This window comes from Aotus nancymaae, unplaced genomic scaffold (genome assembly GCF_030222135.1).
Source record: "Aotus nancymaae isolate 86718 unplaced genomic scaffold, 86718_ANA_hifiasm-v0.15.2.pri h1tg000011l, whole genome shotgun sequence".
NCBI classification, from domain to species: Eukaryota; Metazoa; Chordata; class Mammalia; order Primates; family Aotidae; genus Aotus; species Aotus nancymaae.
This window is the reverse complement of record NW_026988422.1, coordinates 54,733,926-54,757,297: the sequence shown is the minus strand read 5'-3', so window position 1 is coordinate 54,757,297 and position 23,372 is coordinate 54,733,926. Positions and strand designations below refer to the sequence as shown.

At 35.3% G+C, this 23,372-nt stretch overlaps 1 protein-coding gene across 5 annotated transcripts in view; it reads right to left on the bottom strand.

Moving 5' to 3' along the window:
* The window catches only part of PCNX1 (pecanex 1), a 208,747-nt gene that overhangs the window by 55,310 nt on the left and 130,065 nt on the right, over nt 1-23,372 (bottom strand). For 4 of the 5 annotated variants that reach the window (XM_021675042.2, XM_021675043.2, XM_012438163.3 and 1 more), the window contains 9 exons: nt 23,014-23,119; nt 20,663-20,755; nt 14,098-14,248; nt 11,982-12,123; nt 11,106-11,283; nt 8,190-8,298; nt 6,945-7,074; nt 3,199-3,257; nt 1,076-1,291 (listed from right to left, as the gene is read on the bottom strand). In XM_021675042.2, the coding sequence (XP_021530717.2) occupies nt 1,076-1,291; nt 3,199-3,257; nt 6,945-7,074; nt 8,190-8,298; nt 11,106-11,283; nt 11,982-12,123; nt 14,098-14,248; nt 20,663-20,755; nt 23,014-23,119 (1,184 nt within the window). The remainder of the gene's footprint in view (nt 1-1,075; nt 1,292-3,198; nt 3,258-6,944; nt 7,075-8,189; nt 8,299-11,105; nt 11,284-11,981; nt 12,124-14,097; nt 14,249-20,662; nt 20,756-23,013; nt 23,120-23,372) is intronic. The other variant, XM_012438164.3, reaches the window with a different exon arrangement.

Below are 23,372 nucleotides of genomic sequence, written 5' to 3'. Positions count from 1 at the left end.
GGATTATAAACAGATCACAAGTAAACATCACCATTCACTCCATTAATTTGAGTGCTGCACAGCTAAAGACTTATTTCTAGTGAACAACGTAACTTCTAGACTAGTACTTGCTCCACTAACATAGACACTCCACAGCAAACGTGCAAGCCTTCTTAAGCAACACCAGGGTGAAAATAAAGCTATGGGGTTATAGATCTGGCTTCATCCTCTTTGTAGTCAAATGCTTTCTTATTTCTATTCCAGACTAAAAATACTCCAAAGTACTTCTTAGACCAGATAAAAAACTCTCTGAAAACTCTTAAGTCTAAATGTTTCCTAGACTGGAAAGATATTCAGTAAAAGGACTTAAACATCCTATGAAACCAGTTTCTACTGGTGCTTACATGTTATTCAGTTTTACAGGAGTTGATAACATCAAGTTGATGTTTCTGAATGCATGATTTTCTGTAAGTAACTTTATCAGTGCATAAAACTGCAGAGGGCTGATGGAAGGGAGAAAGGCCAGTAACTACTTAATGGGTACAGTGTTTTATTCTGGAATGATGAAAACGCTTTGGAATGAGACAGAGGTGGTGGTTGCCCAACACTGTGAATATACTAAACACTCCTGATTTCTTCGCTCGAAACAATTTTATTTTACATGCATTTCACTTCAATTAAAAAGAATTTTTGAGGACAAAGCCATGGTGTCTATATAAACATAACTCAGCTAACTATTCTGTCTCGAACAAAAATTCAGTATTCCATGTTGCTAGCTATCTGGCACAACTGGTCACAAAAGGGACCAGCAACAGACCAAGCACAAAACAAAAGAAATTCAACCTATCCAGGAAAACAAATCAATTATACACTAATGCTACTACCTTTACATATGAAGCCATACTGCAAACATGATTCTTCTTGGAACATGGAATGTGGGGTGAAAAAATCTAACACTTACTCTTTAACAAATTTTCTCATTCCACAAGCACAAATATCTAATTCTATGAGAACCAGAAGGTTTGAGACAGAAACATGTAAAACTTAGGTGCTACTGGAGTATGCTATAGAAATAAAAGGTGAATGAATGTCTTACCTCTGAATTCAAGTCCCCGCAGCTGAAAAGTGACCAGACCATTGCCTATCTCTATAAGGTGTACTAATGCATTGAGATAGTCAGAGGCAAGGATAAAACAGTCCCCTGTACTGTAGTTTCCCCACCGTCCTAGTAGCAAATCACCACAGAGGCTATGTTGTAGGGATCTAGTTAAATGTTCATAAAAGATGGAATTCAGATTGTTGTCATCTGATCCTGTAAAAATAGATTTTAAAAAAAGTTAAATTTCACCTTAAGTCCCCTTTACACACAAGGTTGTTAAAAATATTAAAAACTTCTAGTAAGAGTTTATTTGACAAGGAAAATAATATTCATACTCTTACAGTTTCTAGTAAAAGTAACACAAAAGAAAATGAAAAAGGTTTCTGAATTTAGATTTAGAAGTCACATAACCTCTCAGAATCTACAGTTCCCATTCACAAAATGTGGGAATTTGATCTGAAGCAATCTAAGGACTTTCAACCTATTCAACAGTTCATAATTATTCAATGAAATATGGCTTATAATTAAAACCATGTAAGAGAAATAAAAAAAAATAAAAGAATTCGGAAGAGGAACAAAAAGATTATATGGTAAAGGAAATAGATAAAATAATACAAGATTTGAACAAATAAGACAATCGAAAAGAAGTTGGTTAGTCAGTACTAGCCATATTGAGATGACTAATATTAAGCAGAAATAAACAGTATATAGCACAGAGAACCTTAAAAAAAACATTAAGATAGGCTGGGCATCATGGCTCACGACTGGAATCTCAGCATTTTAAGGCTGAGGTAGGCAGATCACTTCAGGCCAGGAGACTAACCTGGCCAACATGGCGAAACCCTGTCACTACTAAAAATACAAAAATTAGCTGGGTGTTGCAGTGCATGCCTGTAATCCCAGTTACTTGGGAGGCTGAGGCAGGAGAATCGCTTGAACCTGGGAGGTGGGGGTTGCAGTGAGCCGTGACTGTGTCCAGCCTGGGTGACAGAGCAAGACTCTGCCTCAAAAAGAAAGAAAAGAGACATTAAAATAAACATCACTTAATAAATGATATGACCATCTCTAGAAGTAACTCATCCAAAGCAATAATCTGTAAATGCATGTCCCAGTACTGGTGAATGGTAAAATATTCAAAGTTTAATAATTATTTAAAGCTCAGTCTTATTAAATAATAATGAAAGGGAAACCCCAGATTCTAATGTCAACAAAATGGCTGTATCAATTCTATGTCAGCACAACACAAACGTGTATATACTGATTCAGGACATGGCCTTTGGTTATGCAGGATGGCATCAGCAACATGAGAAATCTAGCCCCTTACAAGCATACACTAGAGCTGAAATGCTTATTTTCTCTACCAGAACATGATGATAGATGGTCATTCATATCAAATAACTAGTTTTCCTTAGTCCAATTTTATCACTGAGAATCTATCGGATTTGAGGGAATTTATGAGTCAAATAGATACAAATATTCCAGTACACTTGGGAGTAATATTTCTTTTAGTAAATTAATACACTGAAGTTCTGGTTGATATGCTAATCTCTGACTGTTTGTGACAGACTACTATTGGGTGGGCCAATAAAATGATGTTTCTCAAATGACAAAACTAAGAACCAGACTTCAGATAACGGTAACACCAGCAAGGTATCACCCATTGAAGCTCTATCCTGACTGGCTATATGCCCCAACTTGATGACATCTCTGTACACAATAAACTGAATCAAATTAAATTAATATTGACCTAAACATTGAGGGAACGGTGGAAGCAAACATACTAATAAAACATGTGTCAGTCTGACTGCATGCCCTTCAACACATCTGGCCAGTTTTATTTTAACCATTTTTCTACATTTTAACCTAAGAATAATCTTTGAATGGAATTTTTCATTCTTATAAGCATTCTTAAGATGCATTTTATAAAAGATGGGTATAGAAATTGTAGCTACTGTAATTCACATATACTTTGCTAAAGTAAAACAAATAATATTTAGTTTTAAAAAGTGAATATTTGGAATTCATAGAGGATTCCCAACAAATTAGGAGTGAATATAAATATACATATATATAAAACAAATCCTTAGACTTGCCTCCTTATTCACAAATAGAGCTATTACCTGGATTTCTATCAAGCTGAGAAGCCAATCTGGTATTTGAATGATCCACTCGTTTTGTGCTAAAGAAAATAAAACATTTTTAGTAACTTTCTTTACATTAAAAAATATTTAACAACTAAGAGTGAGGGAGAAACTATAGAAAATGAATAAAGGTTACCACTTTATGAAAATCTCTAGAAAAAATCTGTGATTAGTGTAATGATAAAATGCCTTGTCAGCACTTTTCGGAATTAAAAAAAATTCTCCATCCTTCACCACACATCCACATAGCAGATTTTTTTTTTTAATTGTACAGTGTATGGAAAGACATTTATGCATGCACTGTGGAAAAAAAAAGCTGACCAGGATGAAAAAATGTATACTATATATGGTTCTCAGAAATTCAAAGAGCTTAGAACATTCTTTGCCAAAAGAAGGTGTATCTATTAATGCTCAGTGATGCAGTGTTCTTTGGAACCGTAGTTCCCAAAATGTGGTCCATGGAACTCAAGGCTCTTTCAGGCAGTTTTCCAGATCAAAACTATTTTCAAGGTAACACTGAGCTGTTATTTGCTTTTTTCATCATGTTGACAACTGCACTGGTGGTACTAAAGCAATGGTGGGTAAGCCCGTGGTGCCTGGGCATGAATCAAGGCGGCAGCACCAAATTGTACTAGCCTTCGCTGCCACACTTGCACAATAAAGCAAACAAAAAATCCAAATTTCACATAAAAATGTCCCTAATGAAGAAGTAAAACGTATTAACTTTATTAAATCTCAACCCATAGTACGGCTTTTAATATTCTGTATGGCAAAATGAGAAAATACGTATGAAGCACTTCTGCTGCCTTCTGAAGTACGATGGCTGTCATGAGGGAAAGCATTTGTGCAACTGCTTCAACTCCAAGCTGAACTAGCTGTGTTTTTTTTCTTGGAACACCATTTTTACTTAACACTGATAGACAAATTATGAGACTATTTAGATGTGGGCACTTAACAGATATTTCTCAAAAATAAAGAAATTGAGCCTGTTATTTCAAGGGAAACAACTGGAAATACCTGTTGACAATAATAAAAATCCAAATTTTCAAACAAAAATTAAAATTTTAGGGAACTCATATCTACAACCATGAGCTTGACAGCTTTCCAATAATTAGAATTTCTTTCCAATTGGTGGTGATATCAATGAACATATTTTTAAAATCACTATATAATAAAATGTATCAACATTTAGAAAATCTATTACTCAATGAACTAGTAATTTCCAAATATCTATTACAAAATTATGCATGGGCAAAAGATCCATTCAGAGTATACTTATCCATCAGTAACTATATTGATATAATATAGTTCTAAAAGATCACAGATATGGTTTTAGATTCCATATTGCAAGTAGCTTTTAAGAAGCTCCATTTCTCGGGTTTCAGTGAAAGATCAAAGAAAACTATCCATGATTGTCTTAAAAGACTATTAGAATACATCTTTTTTGGCTGGGCACGGTGGCTCATGCCTGTAATCCCAGCACTTGGGGAGACCAAGGCAGATGGATCACTTCAGGTCAGGATTTCGAGACCAGCCTGGCCAACACAGTGAGTGTCAGGATAAAATTGTTTTTCACATACTTCAGTCAAAACAATATACTGCAACTGACTGAATATATAGGTAGATATGAGAATCCAGTTGTCTTTCAATAAACCAGACATTAAGAGATTTGCAAAACTATATAACAATGCCACTCTTCTCGTTAATTTTTTTTTGGGGAGGGGTAGAAATATAGTTATTCTTAACTTTAAAATGTTATTTATGCTAATACACAACAGATACCATATTGTTATTTTTAAATTAGTTAATAAGTAAAGATTTGAAATTTTTTAGTTTTTCTTTCCACTCCAGTAAATATTAGTAGATAAAATTCATATTTTTAAAACTCTAGTGTTTCCAGTAATTTTTAAGAGCATAAGGCTGGGCGCAGTGGCTCACAACTATAATCCCAGCACTTTGGGAGGCCAAGGCTGGTGGATCACCTGAGGTCAGGAGTTCAAGACCAGTTGACCAACATGGTGAAACTCTGTCTCTACTAAAAATACAAAAATTAGCCAGGACTGGTGGTGGGCACCTGTAATCTCAGTTACTTGGGAGGCTGAAGCAGGAGAATTGCTTGAACCCAGGAGAGGGAGGTCACAGTGAGTTGAGATCACACCATTGCACTTTAGCCTGGGTGACAAGAGCGAAACTCTGTCTCAAAGTATAAAGGGGTTCTAAAACCAAAAAGAACTGCTGCCACTGAATATTACTTTGGGCTAATTAGTCCAGAATAATAATAATAAATAACACCGAAATTCACCAAAATGGGAACTACTTATGTGTGGTTTTAGACAAAGGACCAGAGTAAGTTTCTAGTCCATTGTTTAAAAGGTGAGATTACGATTTTCACCTATTAAATATTCCAATTTGTAAAAGTATGGAGAGAAAGGCAGTCATGGAGATGGTCAGTAGAATTATAAATTAGCACAAGCTCTTTCTAAACCAATGTGTTAATATATATTAAAAGCCTTTAGCCAGGCATGGTGGCTAACGCCTGTAATCCCAGCACTTTGGGAGGCTGAGGTGGGCGGATCACCTGAGGTCAGGAGTTAGAGACCAGCATGAACAACATGGAGAAACCCCATCTCTACTAAAAAAATTACAGAATTAGCTGGGTGTGTAATCCCAGCTACTTGGGAGGCTGAGGCAGAAGAATCGCTTGAACCCAGGAGGCAGAGATTGCAGTGAGCCAAGATATGCCATTGCACTCCAGCCTGGGCAACAAGAGCGAAACTCCGTCTCAAAAAAAAAAAAAAAGAAAAAAGCCTTTAAAACGTTTATGCTCTGTAACTCATAACTCCTAAAAGTATTCCCTTTTAGGAATGCTTTCTGAAATAAAATGAAATGTGGAGAGATTACATACGAGGATAGTTACTAAGCTTTAGATTAAATAGTTAGTCTAAGGAACCAAGCCTAAATGGAGAAAATACTTCATGCACAAAGATGGTCATTAAAAATTTATCTTCTCAAAATAGCAGAAATAACTTGTAAAAATTTAGCTTTAGAAATAGGCATTTCTAAGAAAACTATAACCCATTATGACTGCTATAATGATATTATACAGCATAAAGTTGCAGAGTATTATTAATGTGAAATAATTCTAATATCACTGAAAGAAAAAAGATATAAAAATGAACATACTCAATCAGAATGCTTAAAAATATCTTTTAAGTAGAAAAAAATGGCTGAGCACAGTGACTCATGTCTGTAATCCTAACACTTTGGGAAGCAGAGGTGGGTGGGTTGCTTGAGCTCAGGAGTTCAAGAGCAGTCTGGGCAACACGGTGAAACCCCATCTCCACAAAAACTTCCAAAATTAGCTGGTGTGGTGGCTCATGTCTGTAGTCCCCACTACTTGGGAGGCTGAGGCAGGAAGATCACTTGAGCCCAGGAGGTGGAGGTTGCAGTGAGCCAAGACGTACCACTGAACTCATCTAGGCGACAGAATGAAACCTTGTTTCAAAAAATAATAATAATAAAAGAAAAAAAGAAAAAAAAAGTAATATCTTCTGGTCTCTTCTTTTACATACTTTTCAAATTTTAAAAATATTTATAAAGTTTTAGCAAAACTAAATATTTCAATACAATAAATTATGAACCATCAATTTTAATAATAATGCTGTCAATAGTTTTTCCCAGTAGAAAAGATAAAAACTGTCTTTCAAGTGTTTTACTTTACTCACTTATAGTCTCTCTCCCAGAATTTCACAGGTCGGACATATGAAGTGATGAATATTGCACTTCCCAGAAAGGGATTCAGTGGAGTAGAGAAGAAGGCCGAGACAGCAGCCTGAATGAACAGCATGGCTGAGTCTATGGGAAAACTAGTTAAGGAAACTGACATTCATCTAAGCACAGATGCCAAAAAAACTGTCACAAAAACCTAGCAGACACATTTAGATTACATCAATTAGAGACATGAGGTCCACCAGAAGAATACAAAAGAAGGTATCACCGGGCAGCCATTAAGGGGTCATCAACAGAAAAACATATGGAAAGTACAACCTGGTATGATGCTTTCAAGGGAGCCAAATCAATATTTGCTAATATGTATTTGGTAAAAGTTCATATATAAATCTTGGGAAGAGATGTTAGAGTTCAATTTTCCACAAAGTTAAAACTAAAACTTGTACATATCATTTAGTCTGCCTTTCCATATCAACGTGGTCACTAACCCTTACTGTTATTTAGAAATTACTTCTAAAAAATGGTGAGAATAGAAAATTTTGGACAGAAGTTTAATTCTATTCATTTCATAATCACATCATGAAAAAACGTTTTATACCTTCATTTATTAAAAAATAATGCTAAACACATTTCTTGTATGTATTAAAAATTCCTGGACTTTAATATCCACATATGCAAATTTAAGATTTTAAATCAGCATTACTTCCTTACAAAATCTGAATACTTTTCTTATGTTCAGATGATCTGCAGGCCACAGATATTAATACAAGTTAAACAATCAAAATCAGGTAAGTGTGGATGCAAAAGATAATGAATTTTTTTTTTTTTTTGAGATGGGAGTTTTGCTCTTGCTGCCCAGGCTGGAGTGCAATGGCGCTATCTCAGCTCACTGCAACCTCCACCTCATGGGTACAAGCAATTCTCCTGCCTCAGCCTCCCGAGTAGCTGGGATTACAGGCATGTGCCACCATGCCAGGCTAATTTTGTATTTTTAGTAGAGACAGGGTTTCTCCATGTTGGTCAGGCTCGTCTCCCCAACCTCAGGTGATCCACCCACCTCGGCCTCCCAAGGTGCTGGGATTACAGGCGTGAGCCACCGTGCCTGGCCAAGATTATGAATTTTTGATGATTTATTACACAGTAAACTCTTATCTATGCCTGTGAAAGGTTAAGCCTATAAACCAACATTCTTATCAAGGATATGACTGTCCATTCTTATTAAACTTTAATTAGAAGGATACGGGGCACTGCAAAAGGCTGAGCAAAAGCATGGAAAGCAGAACCCCATGTGATCTGCCACGGGGCAATATAGGTATACACGAACTGCAATTTATAAAGGAGTTCCCAAAGCTGCAGGAGGAAAAGAATAGCTGTCAGTAAAAAAAAAAAAAAAATCATCAGATATTTGAATTAGAAAATGAAAATCCTGTAAAATATATCTTCTTCCTAATAGGGAAATGGCACTGAAATTATTTGCCATTTGCACAACATGAAAAGATATTATCAACTGCCTAAACACTGCACTTACTTCTGAATAAAGACACTTTCTAAGCAGAAATAGGTAGCTATATATATGGATTTGTGTTTCATCTGTTTAAAATATTCTGTGCCCTCTACTGGCCATATTACTGCTACTACAAGCAAAACTAAGTAAGGTAGAAAGCAGTCAAATAATTGTTCCTGAAAAAAAAAAAAAAAAATCAAGATGTCTGTAAAGCTTAAGCAATACATATATTTATTTTATTCTAAGACACATTTTCCCCAAATTTTAGTGCTTTGGAAACTGAGTATGTTTTAATGTCAGAAGGAATGTGAAAACAGCAGTTATAATACAGTTGTCACTGCATGTTTCCATAGAAATTAAGTTGCGTATACTAGGCATCTGTTCATAACCTTAATGATAGTCAGTGGAAACAGGATACACATTTTAATTTTATTTAAGGTTGGACTTGTTACAGTTGAATACTTCTTCAATGCTCAAACCGAGTTGTTGTACTTGTCCAAGATTGCCTCTGCATGATTAGGCAACAATCACTTCATCTTTTGAAATACTTTAACTAATTTACAAATGAACTCCCTTAACTTCCAATTTAAAAAAGAAATCACAAATTCAACCAATTAAAAAATGCAGATAAACTGCAGTATTTTTGCCATGACTCAAAATTATACCAGCAATCCTCGGCATTAATGTAATCAGGATCATGGTAAGTAAAAGCAGCATGTATATCATCGTGATGCCATTACAATGACTTAAAAGCAATGACTCAGAAACCTCTTCAGATTCTAAGTGTGAAACAAACTATATTCCAATTTTGACTGTAATATTAAAGAAAAACTAATATGTAATTACATGGGTAAGGATTGGTAGGAAAAGGAATTTTTGTATACATTTATTTCCTTGAAAGGTTATTAAATCCATGATATAGCTTGCAATGATATCTTAACACAAAAAATATATCTGAAGAAATCCCTTGAATATTACTATCATTGTTAAATTCTATCTATTGACCAATTTAAATAAAAACCCAAGGGGAAAGCTTTCTCTGTTTTGTTCACTGGTGTAGCCTAAGCATCTAGAACAGTTCTAAAACGTTTTTTGTTTTAAAAAAAATTAGCAAATGGAAGTATTAAGAAAATCCAAACTAATGGGGAGTTAAGTGTAGCAACTATATTTCAAAGATTAGTTACTTTATATTTTACTGTAACCTTCACTTTTTTCCAACCAGTCTAAGATGAAATACAATTTTCAATCTAAATATTTGAGTTTGTGAGAAACCACATGCTTCTTTATACAATTCTCTGATTAACTTTCTGGCTTCCTCCTTTGGTTAACAACCATACTCACTAGAAGAGGAAACAAATGATAAAAATGCAAATTAGTGACTGAACAGATATAATACTGAAATATTTTGGAAGCTATTTATCACAATATTGAAATTATCAATGAAATTTTGTTCAGATTAATGGCTTTCCATTTTTTCTGTTCCCATCTAGGTCAGACTACTATCACATCTGAATTACTGTCATTATCTCCTGAGCTGTTCTCCGTACCTTTCGGTTCTCTCTTCCCCAACTGAAGTCAAATGTGGCTGACCAGGCTAACTTTCCTAAAATTGGAATTTCATTGTGTTTTGTAGCTGTTCATTTGCTTCAGCTCTCTGTTACCTATTAAATGGGATAATATGTGTCAAAGTCCTTTGTATGTAGTCAGTGTTAACATGAAATTTAATCCCTATTTCACTGACAATCTGACTGTACAGCCTATTTCACTGAGAAAGGTAGAGTGATTTAGCAAAAAGATCCTTGGGTTAGGAGGCAGAAGACCAAGGTTTTACCATCTAATTCATAAAAGGCCTAAGAACATATATCTTATGGGTAGATAATGAATTTTAGCAGCAGCCTCAAAGTTCAGAGTATTCTGCAAATGTCACATCAAGCTAATTTCTGACTGCTCCCATCAGGCTTCAGTATCCTCAGCATCTACACGCTTCACTGGGCCATGTCAGAGTCCAATTCAATTATTATCACTTCTGTTTCTAATATTCAAAACTATACACCTTTTGAGAGATTCTATATATTTAAAAATACATACTTTTTTTTTTTTTTGAGACAGAATCTCGCTCTTTCGCCAGGCACCAGGCTGGAGTGCAGTGGCGTGATCTTGGCTCACTGCAACCTCCACTTCCCGGATTCAAGCAATTCTCCTGCCTCAGCCTCCCAAGTAGCTGAGACTACAGGCGCGTGCCACCACGCCCAGCTAATTTTTGTATTTTGGTAGAGACGGGGTTTCACTATGTTGGCCAGGATGGTCTCTATCTCTTGACCTCGTGATCTACCTGCCTCAGCCTCCCAAATTGCTGGGATTACAGATGTGAGCCACCATGCCCAGCCAAAACACATACTTATTAATGTTTCTCTAACTGTTTTATAAAACTTAATCTTATCGTCCTAGCTATAGAAAGAAATAAATCTTTTATAAATCACAGTGACTATCTTTGTTTAGGGATTCTAATGTGCTTCTAAATAATCAGTTGAAGAGAGATACTACTTACTTAAACAATAATAAACCAAATGAAATATAAGAAAAACCCTGACTAAATACCATATAACATAGGGAGACAGTTTTTATAAGGATATTCCTTTCAGTGATAAATTACCTTGTTGAAGAGTATGGACATAAAGAAGAGATCCAACAGCATGGTCTCTGAAAAAGCTTCATAGTCAAATTTGAAAAAGAGCACAGTAAAGATGACTGTGACATACTGATATGTAGGGCTGCTAAAAGAGGATCGTAGCAACTTCAAACCAGCAATGGTGATCATTAAAGCACCTAATCTGTGACACAAAGAAAACACAAATCAACTAATGACTGAAAACATTAGAAGAGACAATAACTTAAAATAAAATTCACCATTTACTTTACTATGCTTACAATGTATACATTAAATGGAAGCTTCCAAAAAATGATGTCTATAGCTAGGTAAATCACATCCGGAAAGTATTTACTTCCTTTTAATATTATTCATTATGATTCTTAACCTTTATATGAACGACTATGTTTTAAAAATAATCATATTGCAATTCTCTTATCTGATTCTCTAGTTTCTCAATATTTCTATTACTTTAACATCAACTGCATTTAGCAAATGAAAAACATATTAATGCTTACTCAACAACAGGTACCTCCCCTATTGGGCAGGCCTATCAGACCACCATGGTTGACCATCTAAATGGTGTAAGTTACATCATGCGTCAAAATAGCCATCTAATTTAAAAATTAACCTTATTTGTAAAATGTCCTCCCATAAAATATTAATCGACAATAAGATGTCTGGAGTAGAGAATATGTCAACAGCAGAAACAGATGTTTAAAAAAGGGAAGTCAAGGACAAAATGTCACCTAAACTTTTAATCTCACAGTGCCTTGCATGAAGGAAACACTCAATTATTATTCAACATTTTACCGACAACTTAAGATATTGTTTATAACAGCCCCCAGAAGTCAGACAAGATTAGAAGACTACTATACTTACTCTGTATCTAGTTTCTTTGGACTAGCAATTGCCTCTGCACTGCTACTAAGTTCATTGAGAACAATCAATGGATAGATTATATTCTTCTCCATGAAAAGAAGCCACACATGAAGTTTCTCAAACCACATCATAGTGGCCGCATCTAACAAGGCAATATAAATCAAGAAAACTATATGTTATCTAATGTATAGTTTGTCAATGTGATGAGAAAGAAAAATTTTACAACTCAAATTTAGTACCAAACTACATATAAAATGTTTTTAAAAAGCCAGTACTTTAATCAACTGTCAACTTCTATGAGCTCTGAGATACTTACAAATTTGTAACTTAGACATGATTTAACATTTAGATGAGTTTCATTTTAAACTTTAATTCTTGAAACCTCATATTTTAACCATAACTTTTCTCATTTATGCTTACAACTTATGGAAAAAGATTACTGACGATTATTACATTGGTTCTTCTATCCAAAATAAAAAAAAAAATGATATGATTTGAATTCACATACTTCATAAAAGTCATTTTCATTGGCAATAATATTTTTTTCCAATGCTACAAACTATCTCATTGGAGAAAGTGTCTAGAATAAATTAAAAGATTTAAAACATGATTCTTTGGCTATCTGAAACCAGTATCATCTGGCTTTAGTAAGTTCTCTAAGAAATAATATTTTTTCTTTGAGTTGCTAAAATCAGTACAGAAGAAACAACGACTTTGCTGTTAGTACTATAAATTAGTCAAATGTTATACTGATCCAAAATTTGTATTTAAATTAAATGTTCTAAGATTTAAAAATTTAAAAAAAGATCAATAATTTGTTTTAATGAAAAGTGGTGGTCTTTAAAACAAACTAGATGTGTCATCATTTATATATGAAAGCAGCAATAGTTCACCATTAAAAACATATCTCATCCTGAATTATTTTTCTGAGGGTATAAATGGGCCAATAAAGATTCTTAAGCAGTTTCAGATTACACCTGTAATCCCAGCACTTTGGGAGGCCAAGGCACGCAGATCACCTGATGTCAGGAGTTCAAGGCCAGCCTGACCAACATGGAGAAACCCCGTCTCTACTAAAAGCACAACATTAGTTGGGTGTGGTGGCACATGCCTGTAATCCCAGCTACTTGGGAGGCTGAGGCAGGAGAATGACTTGAATCCAGGAGGCAGAGGTTGCAGTGAGCCGAAATTGTGCCATTGCACTCCAGCCTGGGTAACAAGAGCAAAACTCCGTCTCAAAAAAAAAAGATTCTTATGCAGTTTCATGTCATTTTTCTTTATTAGGAAGCTTTCAAAGACTTCAGGGTTCTTTAAAAAAGTTATATTCAAGCAGCTGAATGATTTACTCTATAATAATTTGCTAAATGAAAAAAAACTGTGAGAAAAAAGTTGGCTGATTTCATCACTGGTATATAATTATGACATAGATATGACCATTTATTATTTCTCTAAAATGAGGAAGTACAATATATTACAGTAACAGGGTCAATTAACAAGAATTGAATACTTACAACAGGAAAGAAATGTCAGGGTTTACAGTGGCAAGGAAGAAGCTTAGCAAGTGAACTAGCGTTCTATCTCTTTTTCATCATTTTATACTTTATTGCAAATCTGAACTAATAACAGCAATTAAAAATGTTTTTAATTTCTTTTCACTTTATCAACTCTTTTACACTCCTCTCTGGTAGGACACAGTGTCTCTAGCAGAAAAAGGAACAAAGACCTTTCTTCCTCCCTAGGCATTAAGTTAAAACTATTTCAGATAGAGAGACCTTAAAGAGGACTGGATTGCCTGTATATGGCATTGAAAACTAATTAGGGGGAACAGTAGGCTCAGGAAAGAGAAGTAATGGACATACACAGGAGGATTCATCAATGAGAATTCTGTGAAGAATAATATGGAGAGGGGAGAAGTAAGTTTCTTCTATGGAAAATTGGCACTGTAGCACTGATACCCATATTTCAGCTAAAATAAAGCATCCTGCAAGATATTTGATTCATTAACAGCTTCAAACTTAAGCAAAAGAAACACAAGCCAAAATATTCCTTGATAATATTCATTTAACTCAGTCATCTATCAATATAGTAAAGGGAAAAGTGCTAATGAAATACTTACTTCGAACTTCATATTGATTATACTCTACTGTCTTTAGCAGAGGATGAGAGAAACAGTGCCACGGTAGCTGTTTTCTAACTTGAGGCAGCACATAATGTGTTACAAAACCCACAAAGCCAACCAGTGTATATAACACATACTTGAGAGCAGGCTAAAAAAAAAAAAAAACAATAAAAGTGATAAAATTAGGAGTGATTTTGAGACTCACTGTAGAAATTCTAATTTGTCAGTTCAATTTTCCATTTGATAATGGACAACATCCATTTTAAGAATCTAAGAACAAAGTATTTTCTACAGTTAACATTTCTAAATTATGTAGTTTGTTCTAATCAGTCTTGAAAGTTAGTGACTAACTTTCAATATGACTATTCATATATCATAGATATTTTGAAATGTGTTAACTACTTTCTCTGGTGTCTTACACTACTGTATAATGAGAGAGTGGCCTAAGGTGTATTGCCTATTACATGAATGTTCTATGAGATGTTTAGAGCAATGTATTAAATTGTTTTCAGTAGCAGAGATAATGGGGTAAGGCAGGGTCCACCTGGAGCAGCTGGCTGCATGCACTAATTCATAGTACATGGCTTAGTGCATGACTGTGTGCCTGTCCCACGGCAAGGAGGCCCAGGTGTCCTGTAACCACTGGCCTTGTTCACTGTGGTGTTCTCATCTATAACCATCACTGACCTGTTCATCACAGCCAGCAAGAGCCCAGTCTTTCCACTGCTACCCCTCATGCTTCACAGGAGGGTCATCTTCCTAGACTGCATCACCAATTACAACAAGGCCTAAAAGCTTGATGCATACTTGTGCAAGTGCACAGGACGGAGACCATTTATGACTATGAAGGCTGTGGCAAGGCCTTCAACAGGGATTGCCATCTGAGGTGCCATATCCTGGTTCATACTGGAGAAAAGCCATTTGTTAGAAAGATGTATGCATCTTAAAACTTCTGTTCCCTGCTACAACCAACAGTCAAGTATGCCGACTAAAGACTCGACAACCACCACCATAGGCACCCATGTATGCCGACCCATGGCCCAAGGACTAGCAAACCCAACCTACTGCAGCCACTACTGGTGCCTGAGGACTAGACTGCCTAGCTCTGTATCCCTAGCAATGCCTCATCACAGCCTCTATTAACAAATGCAGCCTAAGCCACTGAGGAATTCATAGACATCACTGACACCAATTACAGCCAAATAAATCATATGGAGAGTACACTACTATATACACCCAGAATCAAAGCCAAAGCATCCTGTCCAACCAACACCACAGATACAGCTACAGGAAATGGTCTTTCTCTCCAAACGCCAATCCATACAATTGGAAAAAACTATTATATCAGATGTGCAGATATCAATGTAAGCACATAAGAAACATGAAAAAGCAAGAACATACAGTATCTCCAAAGGAATATAAGTTTCCAGTAACAGATACCAAAGAAAAGGAAATCTATGAAATGTCTGAAAAAGAATTCAAAATAATGATATGAAGGAAACTCAGTGAGATACAAGAGAACACGTATGAATAATATCAAGAAATCAAAATATCAACTCATGATCCAAATGAAAAACTCAACAAAGAGATATATCATAAAAAGGAACCAAACAGAAATTCTGGAACTGAAGAATTCAACAAATGAAATAAAAAATATAAGCAAGAGGTTCAACAACAGATTAGATCTAGCAGAAGAAAGAATTTCTGAACCTTAAGACAGTTTAAAAAAAAAACCCTTGGACCAAGAATAAGAAAGAAAGAAAAAAAGAATTTAAAAACCTATGATATATGTGACACCATAAAAATGACCAAACACATTTGAATTTTGGAGTTTCTAGAAGTCTATTTAAGAAAATAATAGATGAAAATTTCCCAAGTCTTAGAGGAAATACAGACAAACCCAGATATGGGAAGCACAGGGTTCCCAAATACAATTCACTCAATAAGGTCTTTTCCAAGGCACATTATAGTCAAACTGTCAAAAGCCAAAGACAAAAAGAGAATTCTGAAAACAGCAGGAGAAAAGAGTTAAGTTATATACAAGGAAATCCCCATCAGATTAACATCTAATTTCTCAGTAGAAACCTCACAAGCCAGAAGACAATGGGGCGATACATTCAAAGTACTGAAAGAAAAAAACTCTTCAGCTAAAAACAGTATACCCAGAAAAGCTTTATCCTTGAAAAATGAAGGAGAAATAGTATCTTTACCAAAAAAGCAAAGTCTAAGAATTCATTATCAGTAGACTGGCTCTACAAGAAATTATTGAGTCCTATAATAAGTAGCAGAAGGATGCTATCTACCATCATGAAACACATGAGGATAAAATCATTGGTAAAGAAGATAAATGATTTTTTTTAAAAAAAGTCAAATGTTATTACTACAAAAAAAAAATCAAATTGGAGGGTAAACAATAAAAGCAAGAAAGGAACAAAGGATATAGAGAACATTCAGCAAACGATGAACAAAATGATGGGAGTATGCCTTCATCTAGCAAAAAACTTTGAATGTAAATGGCTTAAATTCCCCAGTTAAAAGATGTAGAATATCCAGATGTGTATCCTGATGCCAATGTAAATATAAGTAAAAATATAGTCTGCTTGAATTTTTTTTTTAAAGAGCCAACTATATGCTGCCTACAGGAAACTAACTTCACCTATAAACACACACATAGATTGAAAGAGAAGAAATTTAAAAATATATTCCAGGCAAATAGAAACCAAAAGCATGGTGGCAGAGCTATACTTTTATCAGACAAAATAAACTATAAGTCAAAAGACATGAAAAGAGACAACGAAGGTCATCATATAATAAAGGGATTAGTCCAGAGAGGGTATAACAACTGTAAATATATGCACCCTACACCAGAGCATGCAGATACGTAAGGCAAATATTATTAAAGCTAATGAGACAGACCCCAATATAATAATAGTTGGGAACATCAATAACCCAATTTCAATATTGGACAGATCACCTAGACAGAAAATCAACAAAGAAATATCAGACTTAGTCTGCACTGTAGAACAAATGAACCTAGCAGACATTTACAGAACATTATGTCATCCAATAGCTGCAGAATACACATTCTTCTCATCAACACATGGGACATTCTCCAGGACAGACTACATGTTATGCCACAAAACAAGTCTCAACAAATTTTTAAAAACTGAAATCATATGAAGTATCTTTTTAGACCATGAAGAAATAAAACTAAAAATAAATAAGAGGAACTTTGGAAACTGTACAATTAAACGGACATTAAAAAATGTGCTCCTGAATGAACACTGGGTCAATGAAGAAACTGAAAATAAAATTTAAAAATCTCCAAAACAAATGAAAATACAACGTACTAAAACCTACTAAATATAGCAAAAGCAGTGCTAAAGGGAAATTTATAGTAATAAATGCCTCCATCAAAAAAACAGAAACAGTGCAAACAACCTCATGATGTACCTCAAGGAACTAGGACCTAAGAAAGATAAGAGCAGATATAAATGAAATTAAAATGAAGAAAGAATACAAAAGATCAAAGAACTGAAAAGTTGGGTTTTTTTAAAAAGATAAATAAAATTGACATATCTTTAACCAGAAAATCAAAGAGAGAAGACCCAAATAAATAAAATGAGAGATGAAAAAGGATGTATTACAACTAATACTGCACAAATTCAGAGTATCATTAGTGGCTACTATGAGCAAGTATATGCCAATAAATTGGAAAATCTAGAGGAAATGGATTAATTCCTAGACACATACAACCTAGCAAGATTGAACAATGAAGAAATCCAAAAGCTGAACAGATCATAACATGTAACAAGACTGAAGCCATAATAAAAAGTCACCCAGTAAAGAAAAGCCCAGGACCAGATGGGTTCACTGCTGAATTCTTTCACTGTTGGTGGGAATGTAAGTTAGTACAACCACTATGGAGAACAGTTTGTAAGTTCTTGAGAAAACTAAAAATAGAGTTACCATATTATCCAGCAATCCCAATGCTAGATATATACTCAAAATAAAGGAAATCAATTTATTGAAGAGATATCTGTATTCAATGTTTGTTGCAGCACTGTTCATATTAGCCAAGACTTGGAGGCGACTTGGAGGCAACCTAAGTGTCCATCAACAGATGAATGAATAAAGAAAATGTGGTACACATACACAATGGAGTACTATTCAGCCATGAAAAACAATGAGATTCTGTCATTTGCTACACCACGGATGGAACTGTAGGTCACTGTGTTAAGTGAAATAAGCCTGGTACAGAAAGAGAAACTTCACATGTTCTTATTTATTTGTGGGAGCTAAAAATTAAAACAATTGAACTCACGGAAATAGAGAGTGGAAGGATGATTATCAGGGACTGGGAAGGGTAGGACGGGTGGTAAGGGGAGGTAGCGATGGTTAATGGGTACAAAAAGTAGTAGAAAGAATGCATAAGACCTAGTATTTGATACCACAACAGGGTAACTACAGTCAATAATAATTTAATTATACATTTAAAGATAACTAAGAGTATAACTGGATCATAACACAAAGGACAAATGCTTGAGGAGATGAATACCCCATTTACCATGTGATTATTACACATTTCATGCCTGTATCAAAGTATCTCATGTACGCCATAAAGATACACACCCATTATGAAAAAAAAAATGAAGAATGTCTAGAGGAATAATGCCCGAAAATTTCCAAATTTAATGAAAACTATAAACCACAGATTCAATAAACCCCAAACACAGAAACATGAACTATGTGAAGGTACATCACAAACAAATTTGTAAAAACTAGTGATAAAAAGATAGCTTAAGAAAAAAGATAAGTTATCTACATAGGAATAAATTCAGTCAGAAGCAATAAAAGGGAGAAGACAGTGGAGCAACATCTTCATGCACTAAAAGAGAAAACAACTGTCATCTTAGAATTTTATACCCAAGGAAGTATCTTTCAATACCAATGGTGAAATAAGGACTTATTCAGAGCTACAAAAGCCAAGAAAACGTGCAGGTTTTCACCACAAGAAATGTCCTAGGACAGCCAGGTGTAGTGGTTCACACCTGTCATCCTAGCACTTTGGGAGAGCAAGGCGGGAGGATCACTTGAGCTCGGGTTTGAGACCAGCCTGGGCAACACAGTGAGACTTTGCCCCTAAATAAAAAAGAAATGTCCTAGGAAATCTTTCAAGTAAGAGGAAAATAACACCAAATGGAAACATGGATATGCACAAAATAATGCAGGGGACTAAACATGATAATTACATGCCTTACAGATGAAAGGAATAGTCCTTAATGAGCTGTACTTAAGGAACAACACCTAAGAAGCCTTACCCATACCTGAACCTGATTTAGATAATAACGTTCTAGACTTCCAACTGGAATGAGACTTTTGGGGATTTTAGGAGAGGATATGTACACTTTGCATATAGAAGGAATGTCGATCATGGAGGTCTACTAATGGACTGTGGTAGTCCAGCTTCTGAAATGGTTCCCATGATCCTTGCCTCTTGCTTTTATACTTTAGTATATTCTCTTCTCACATGTACCAGGGTTGGTCTATGTACACAACAGAATATGGAAGAACTAGTGGCATGTCATTTCCAATATCAGGTTATAAAAGAGTACAGCTCCTGTCTTAGGCTTTGTCTCTCAAGGATCACTTGCTCTGGGAGAAACTAGCTGCCATTTGTGAGTACAGTTAGGCAGCCTATGGTGAGGACCACATGGAGGGGAACTGAGGTCTCCGGCCAATAGTCAGAAGGAACTGAGGCCTGTAAACAGTGAACTCAGATAATTGTAGCATCATGAAAGATCTTGAGCTAGAATCATCCAGCAAAGCCACTCCCAGATTCATAACCTAGAGAAATCATTAGAAAATAAGTATTTGTTGATAAAAAAAAAAAATAAAAAGTCATGTATTTCAGTACTATGGACAAACGTTAACATCAAATCAAAAGTCAGTCCAAACAAAGTTATAGTCACATGCTGCTTAACAACAGGATGCATTATGAGAAATGTGTTGTTAGGCAATGTCGTCACTGTACAAACATCAGAGTGCACTCACATAGATAAGACGGTATAGCCTACTACACACTGAGACTATGTGGTAGAGTCTACTGCTCCTAAACTACAAAAATGTATAGCATGTTACTGTACTGAATACTGTAGGCAACTGTAACACAATGGCAAGTATTTGTGTATTTAAACATATACAGGCTGGGTGCAGTAGCTCATGTCTATAATTCCAGCACCTTGGGAGACTGGGGCAGGAGAATTGCTTGAGCCCAAGTGTTTGAGACCAGCCTGGGCAACACAACAAGACTCAGTTTCTACTAAAAACAAACAAACAAACAAACAAACAATCAAACAAAATTCTTTAAATTAGCTTGGTGTGGTGGCGCACATCTGTAGTCCTAGTTACTTGTGAGGCTGAGTGGGAGGATCGCTTGAGCCCAGGGGTTCAAGATTACAATGGACTGTGATCATAACACTGTACTCCAGCCTGGGTGACACAGTGAGACCCTATCTCAAACAAACAAGCAAATAAATAAAAGAAGAAAATGATTCCTTACCTGCAATACTGTGAAAACTGTGCTTACATGAATAGCAAAATACAGCACACCAATTACAATGCATACTACTAGGTCAGACTGCAATCGTTCACTCTGTAGGGGTAAAAAAGGATTATTAAACAATTACATCAAAATTTAAAAAATCTTTTTCCTTTATTCCCAATTGGCAAAGTTTAAGAAATAACTTTTTGCCTGGCTAGCTTGGTTGGTATTAAAGAAAAAAAAACAAGAATTTTTCATTGATACTCTTAACATTTCTAGATCCCATTCCGCCCCCCGCCCCCGCACCTCTCTTTTTCTCTCTCTCTGGAGTTTCACTCTGTTGCCCGGGCTGGAGTGCAGCAGCACAAACTCGGCTCACTGCACCCTCCACCTCCTGGGTTCAAGCGATTCTCCTGCTTCAGCCTCTCAAGAAGCTGGGACTGAAGGCATGTGCCACCATACCCCACCCCACCACACCCAGCCAATTTTTTGTATTTTTAGTAGAGACAGCGTTTCACCATGTTGGCCAGGCTGATCTTGAATTCCTGACCTCAAGTGATATGCCCACCTTGGCCTCCCAAAGTGCTGGGATTACAGGAGTGAGCCACCACACCTGGCCACACTTCTATATATTTTCTACACATAATAATTAACCACAATAAATCTTATTTTCTTCCTCAATTTCCTCATATTTTGATTTTGACACTGTAATGCCAAGGAAATTGAATAACTTATCTAGTTCTGCATGCCATATAACATATTATAATACAGTCTTTTAGAATGAAGATTTTATTCCCCCATTGGTCTGTACTTTTTTTTTTTTTTTTTTTTTTGAGACAGAGTCTTGCTCTGTCACCTAGGCTGTAGTGCAGTGGCACAATCTCGGCTCATTGCAATCTCCGTCTCCCAGGTTCAAGCGATTTCCCTGCCTCAGCCTCCTGAGCAGCTGGGATTATAGGCACACACCACCACGCCCAGCTAATAATTTTGTATTTTTAGTAGAGATGGGGTTTCATCATGTTGGCCAGGATGGTCTTGATCTCCTGACCTTGTGATCCACCTGCCTTGGCCTCCCAAAGTGCTGGGATTACAGGCGTGAGCCACCGCGCCTGGCCTGTAAGTTTTACTTTTACATATGGAGAAACAAAATAAGGTACCTTAAATTACTATAATTTTTGTTTGTTTGTTTTTGAGACAGGGTCTCACTATGTTGCCCAGGCTGGAGTACAGTGTCTATTCACAGGTACAGTCATTTCACACTAGAGCTCAGAACCCCTGGGCTCAAGGGATCCTCCAGCTTTAGTCGCCTAAGTACCTGGAACTACAGGCACGTGCCACCACTCCTGACCATAGTGCCATTTATAGGGGTATATCCCTTTGGATAACTTTTATGTTCATTGGTCTTTCGACACATGAAAACCATGTGCTTAAGTCTCATTTTACTTAGTACATTTTGGTTCTATCAGTGGTTATAGAAAGACCAGAAACCTCTTGATATCTTTGGTCATCAACTCACCTCTTAGACTTTTGCTTATAAGCATATTCAGAATATCCTACTATACTTAACATGAAACATCCTCTGCCAATATGGAAACTAAAGTTAGAAAAAAGCCATTCTAATACCTTGAGAGTTTTATATTTCTAAAGTTTCTGAAAGAATATGTGAACAGGTCAAGCTCACTGAAAGTAAATGTGTCTAATTCAACATCTATATAAATTCAGTCTTTTGCAAAGGAAAATTACCTAAATCTGAGAAAAAGATTTTGTTTTACTCCATAAACAGGCATGAATTTACAGAATTCATTTCTCAAATAATTACTGAAAGAATATAAGCAACATTATAATTCACTAAATTACAAATTTTAAAAATTACTGCATTTACTTAAGTATATTAAATTAATAAAGGTTATTGTTCTCTCCTTCAGCCTGGAATACACAGTTTTCAGACTGCCCTTGAGAAATAAAACAACCTAAACTAACGAATGACTTACCAAGACATAGTTTTTTATTTCAACAAGATGAACAATAACAACAAAATGAATCTAATTTATGTTAATACTAATGTTTCAGATCCTAGTCTAAATTGAATAGGAATAAAAGTTCTATGACCAATGAAATTACTTAATTTCATCTGACCTAAAAAGAAATGTTTAGTGTTCTGTTCTACACACAAACCAAGTCTGAGGAATGAGCATTTCTTACATGTTAATATTTGGAATAAAGACAATCAACAATGTACAACGAATCCTATAAACTATAACTATACATTTTTCTCCAATTGCTAAAGACTTTCAAAAACTGTCATCATATAACATAATCAACTGTCTAAGATTTAAGTCTTTTAGGTGATTCTAAATGTTAAAACTTACAACAGAATTTCTAAGTTTTTCAGGAAGTGGATCTTTTACTTCGGCAAGAGGGTCTTCTGGATTTTTCTCTTCCATTTTTGGAAAAATCCTGGATTGCACTAAAGAGCTTTGTGTTAAAAAAGAGAGAAAAAAAAAAGAAAATACATATATAATCTGAAAACCAATCAAATGGGCAATAAAGTTTATGATAGAAAACCAAGTGATTCAAGTATATTTAATCATTACCAAATGAGAAATTCTAAAATGTTTAGGATACCATAAATAAGCATACAGTGAAAATATTTTTATTAAAACATAGTTTCAATAATTGGGAAGGAAAACACTAATATTCTCAGCCAATCTGATTAGAATGACCCAAA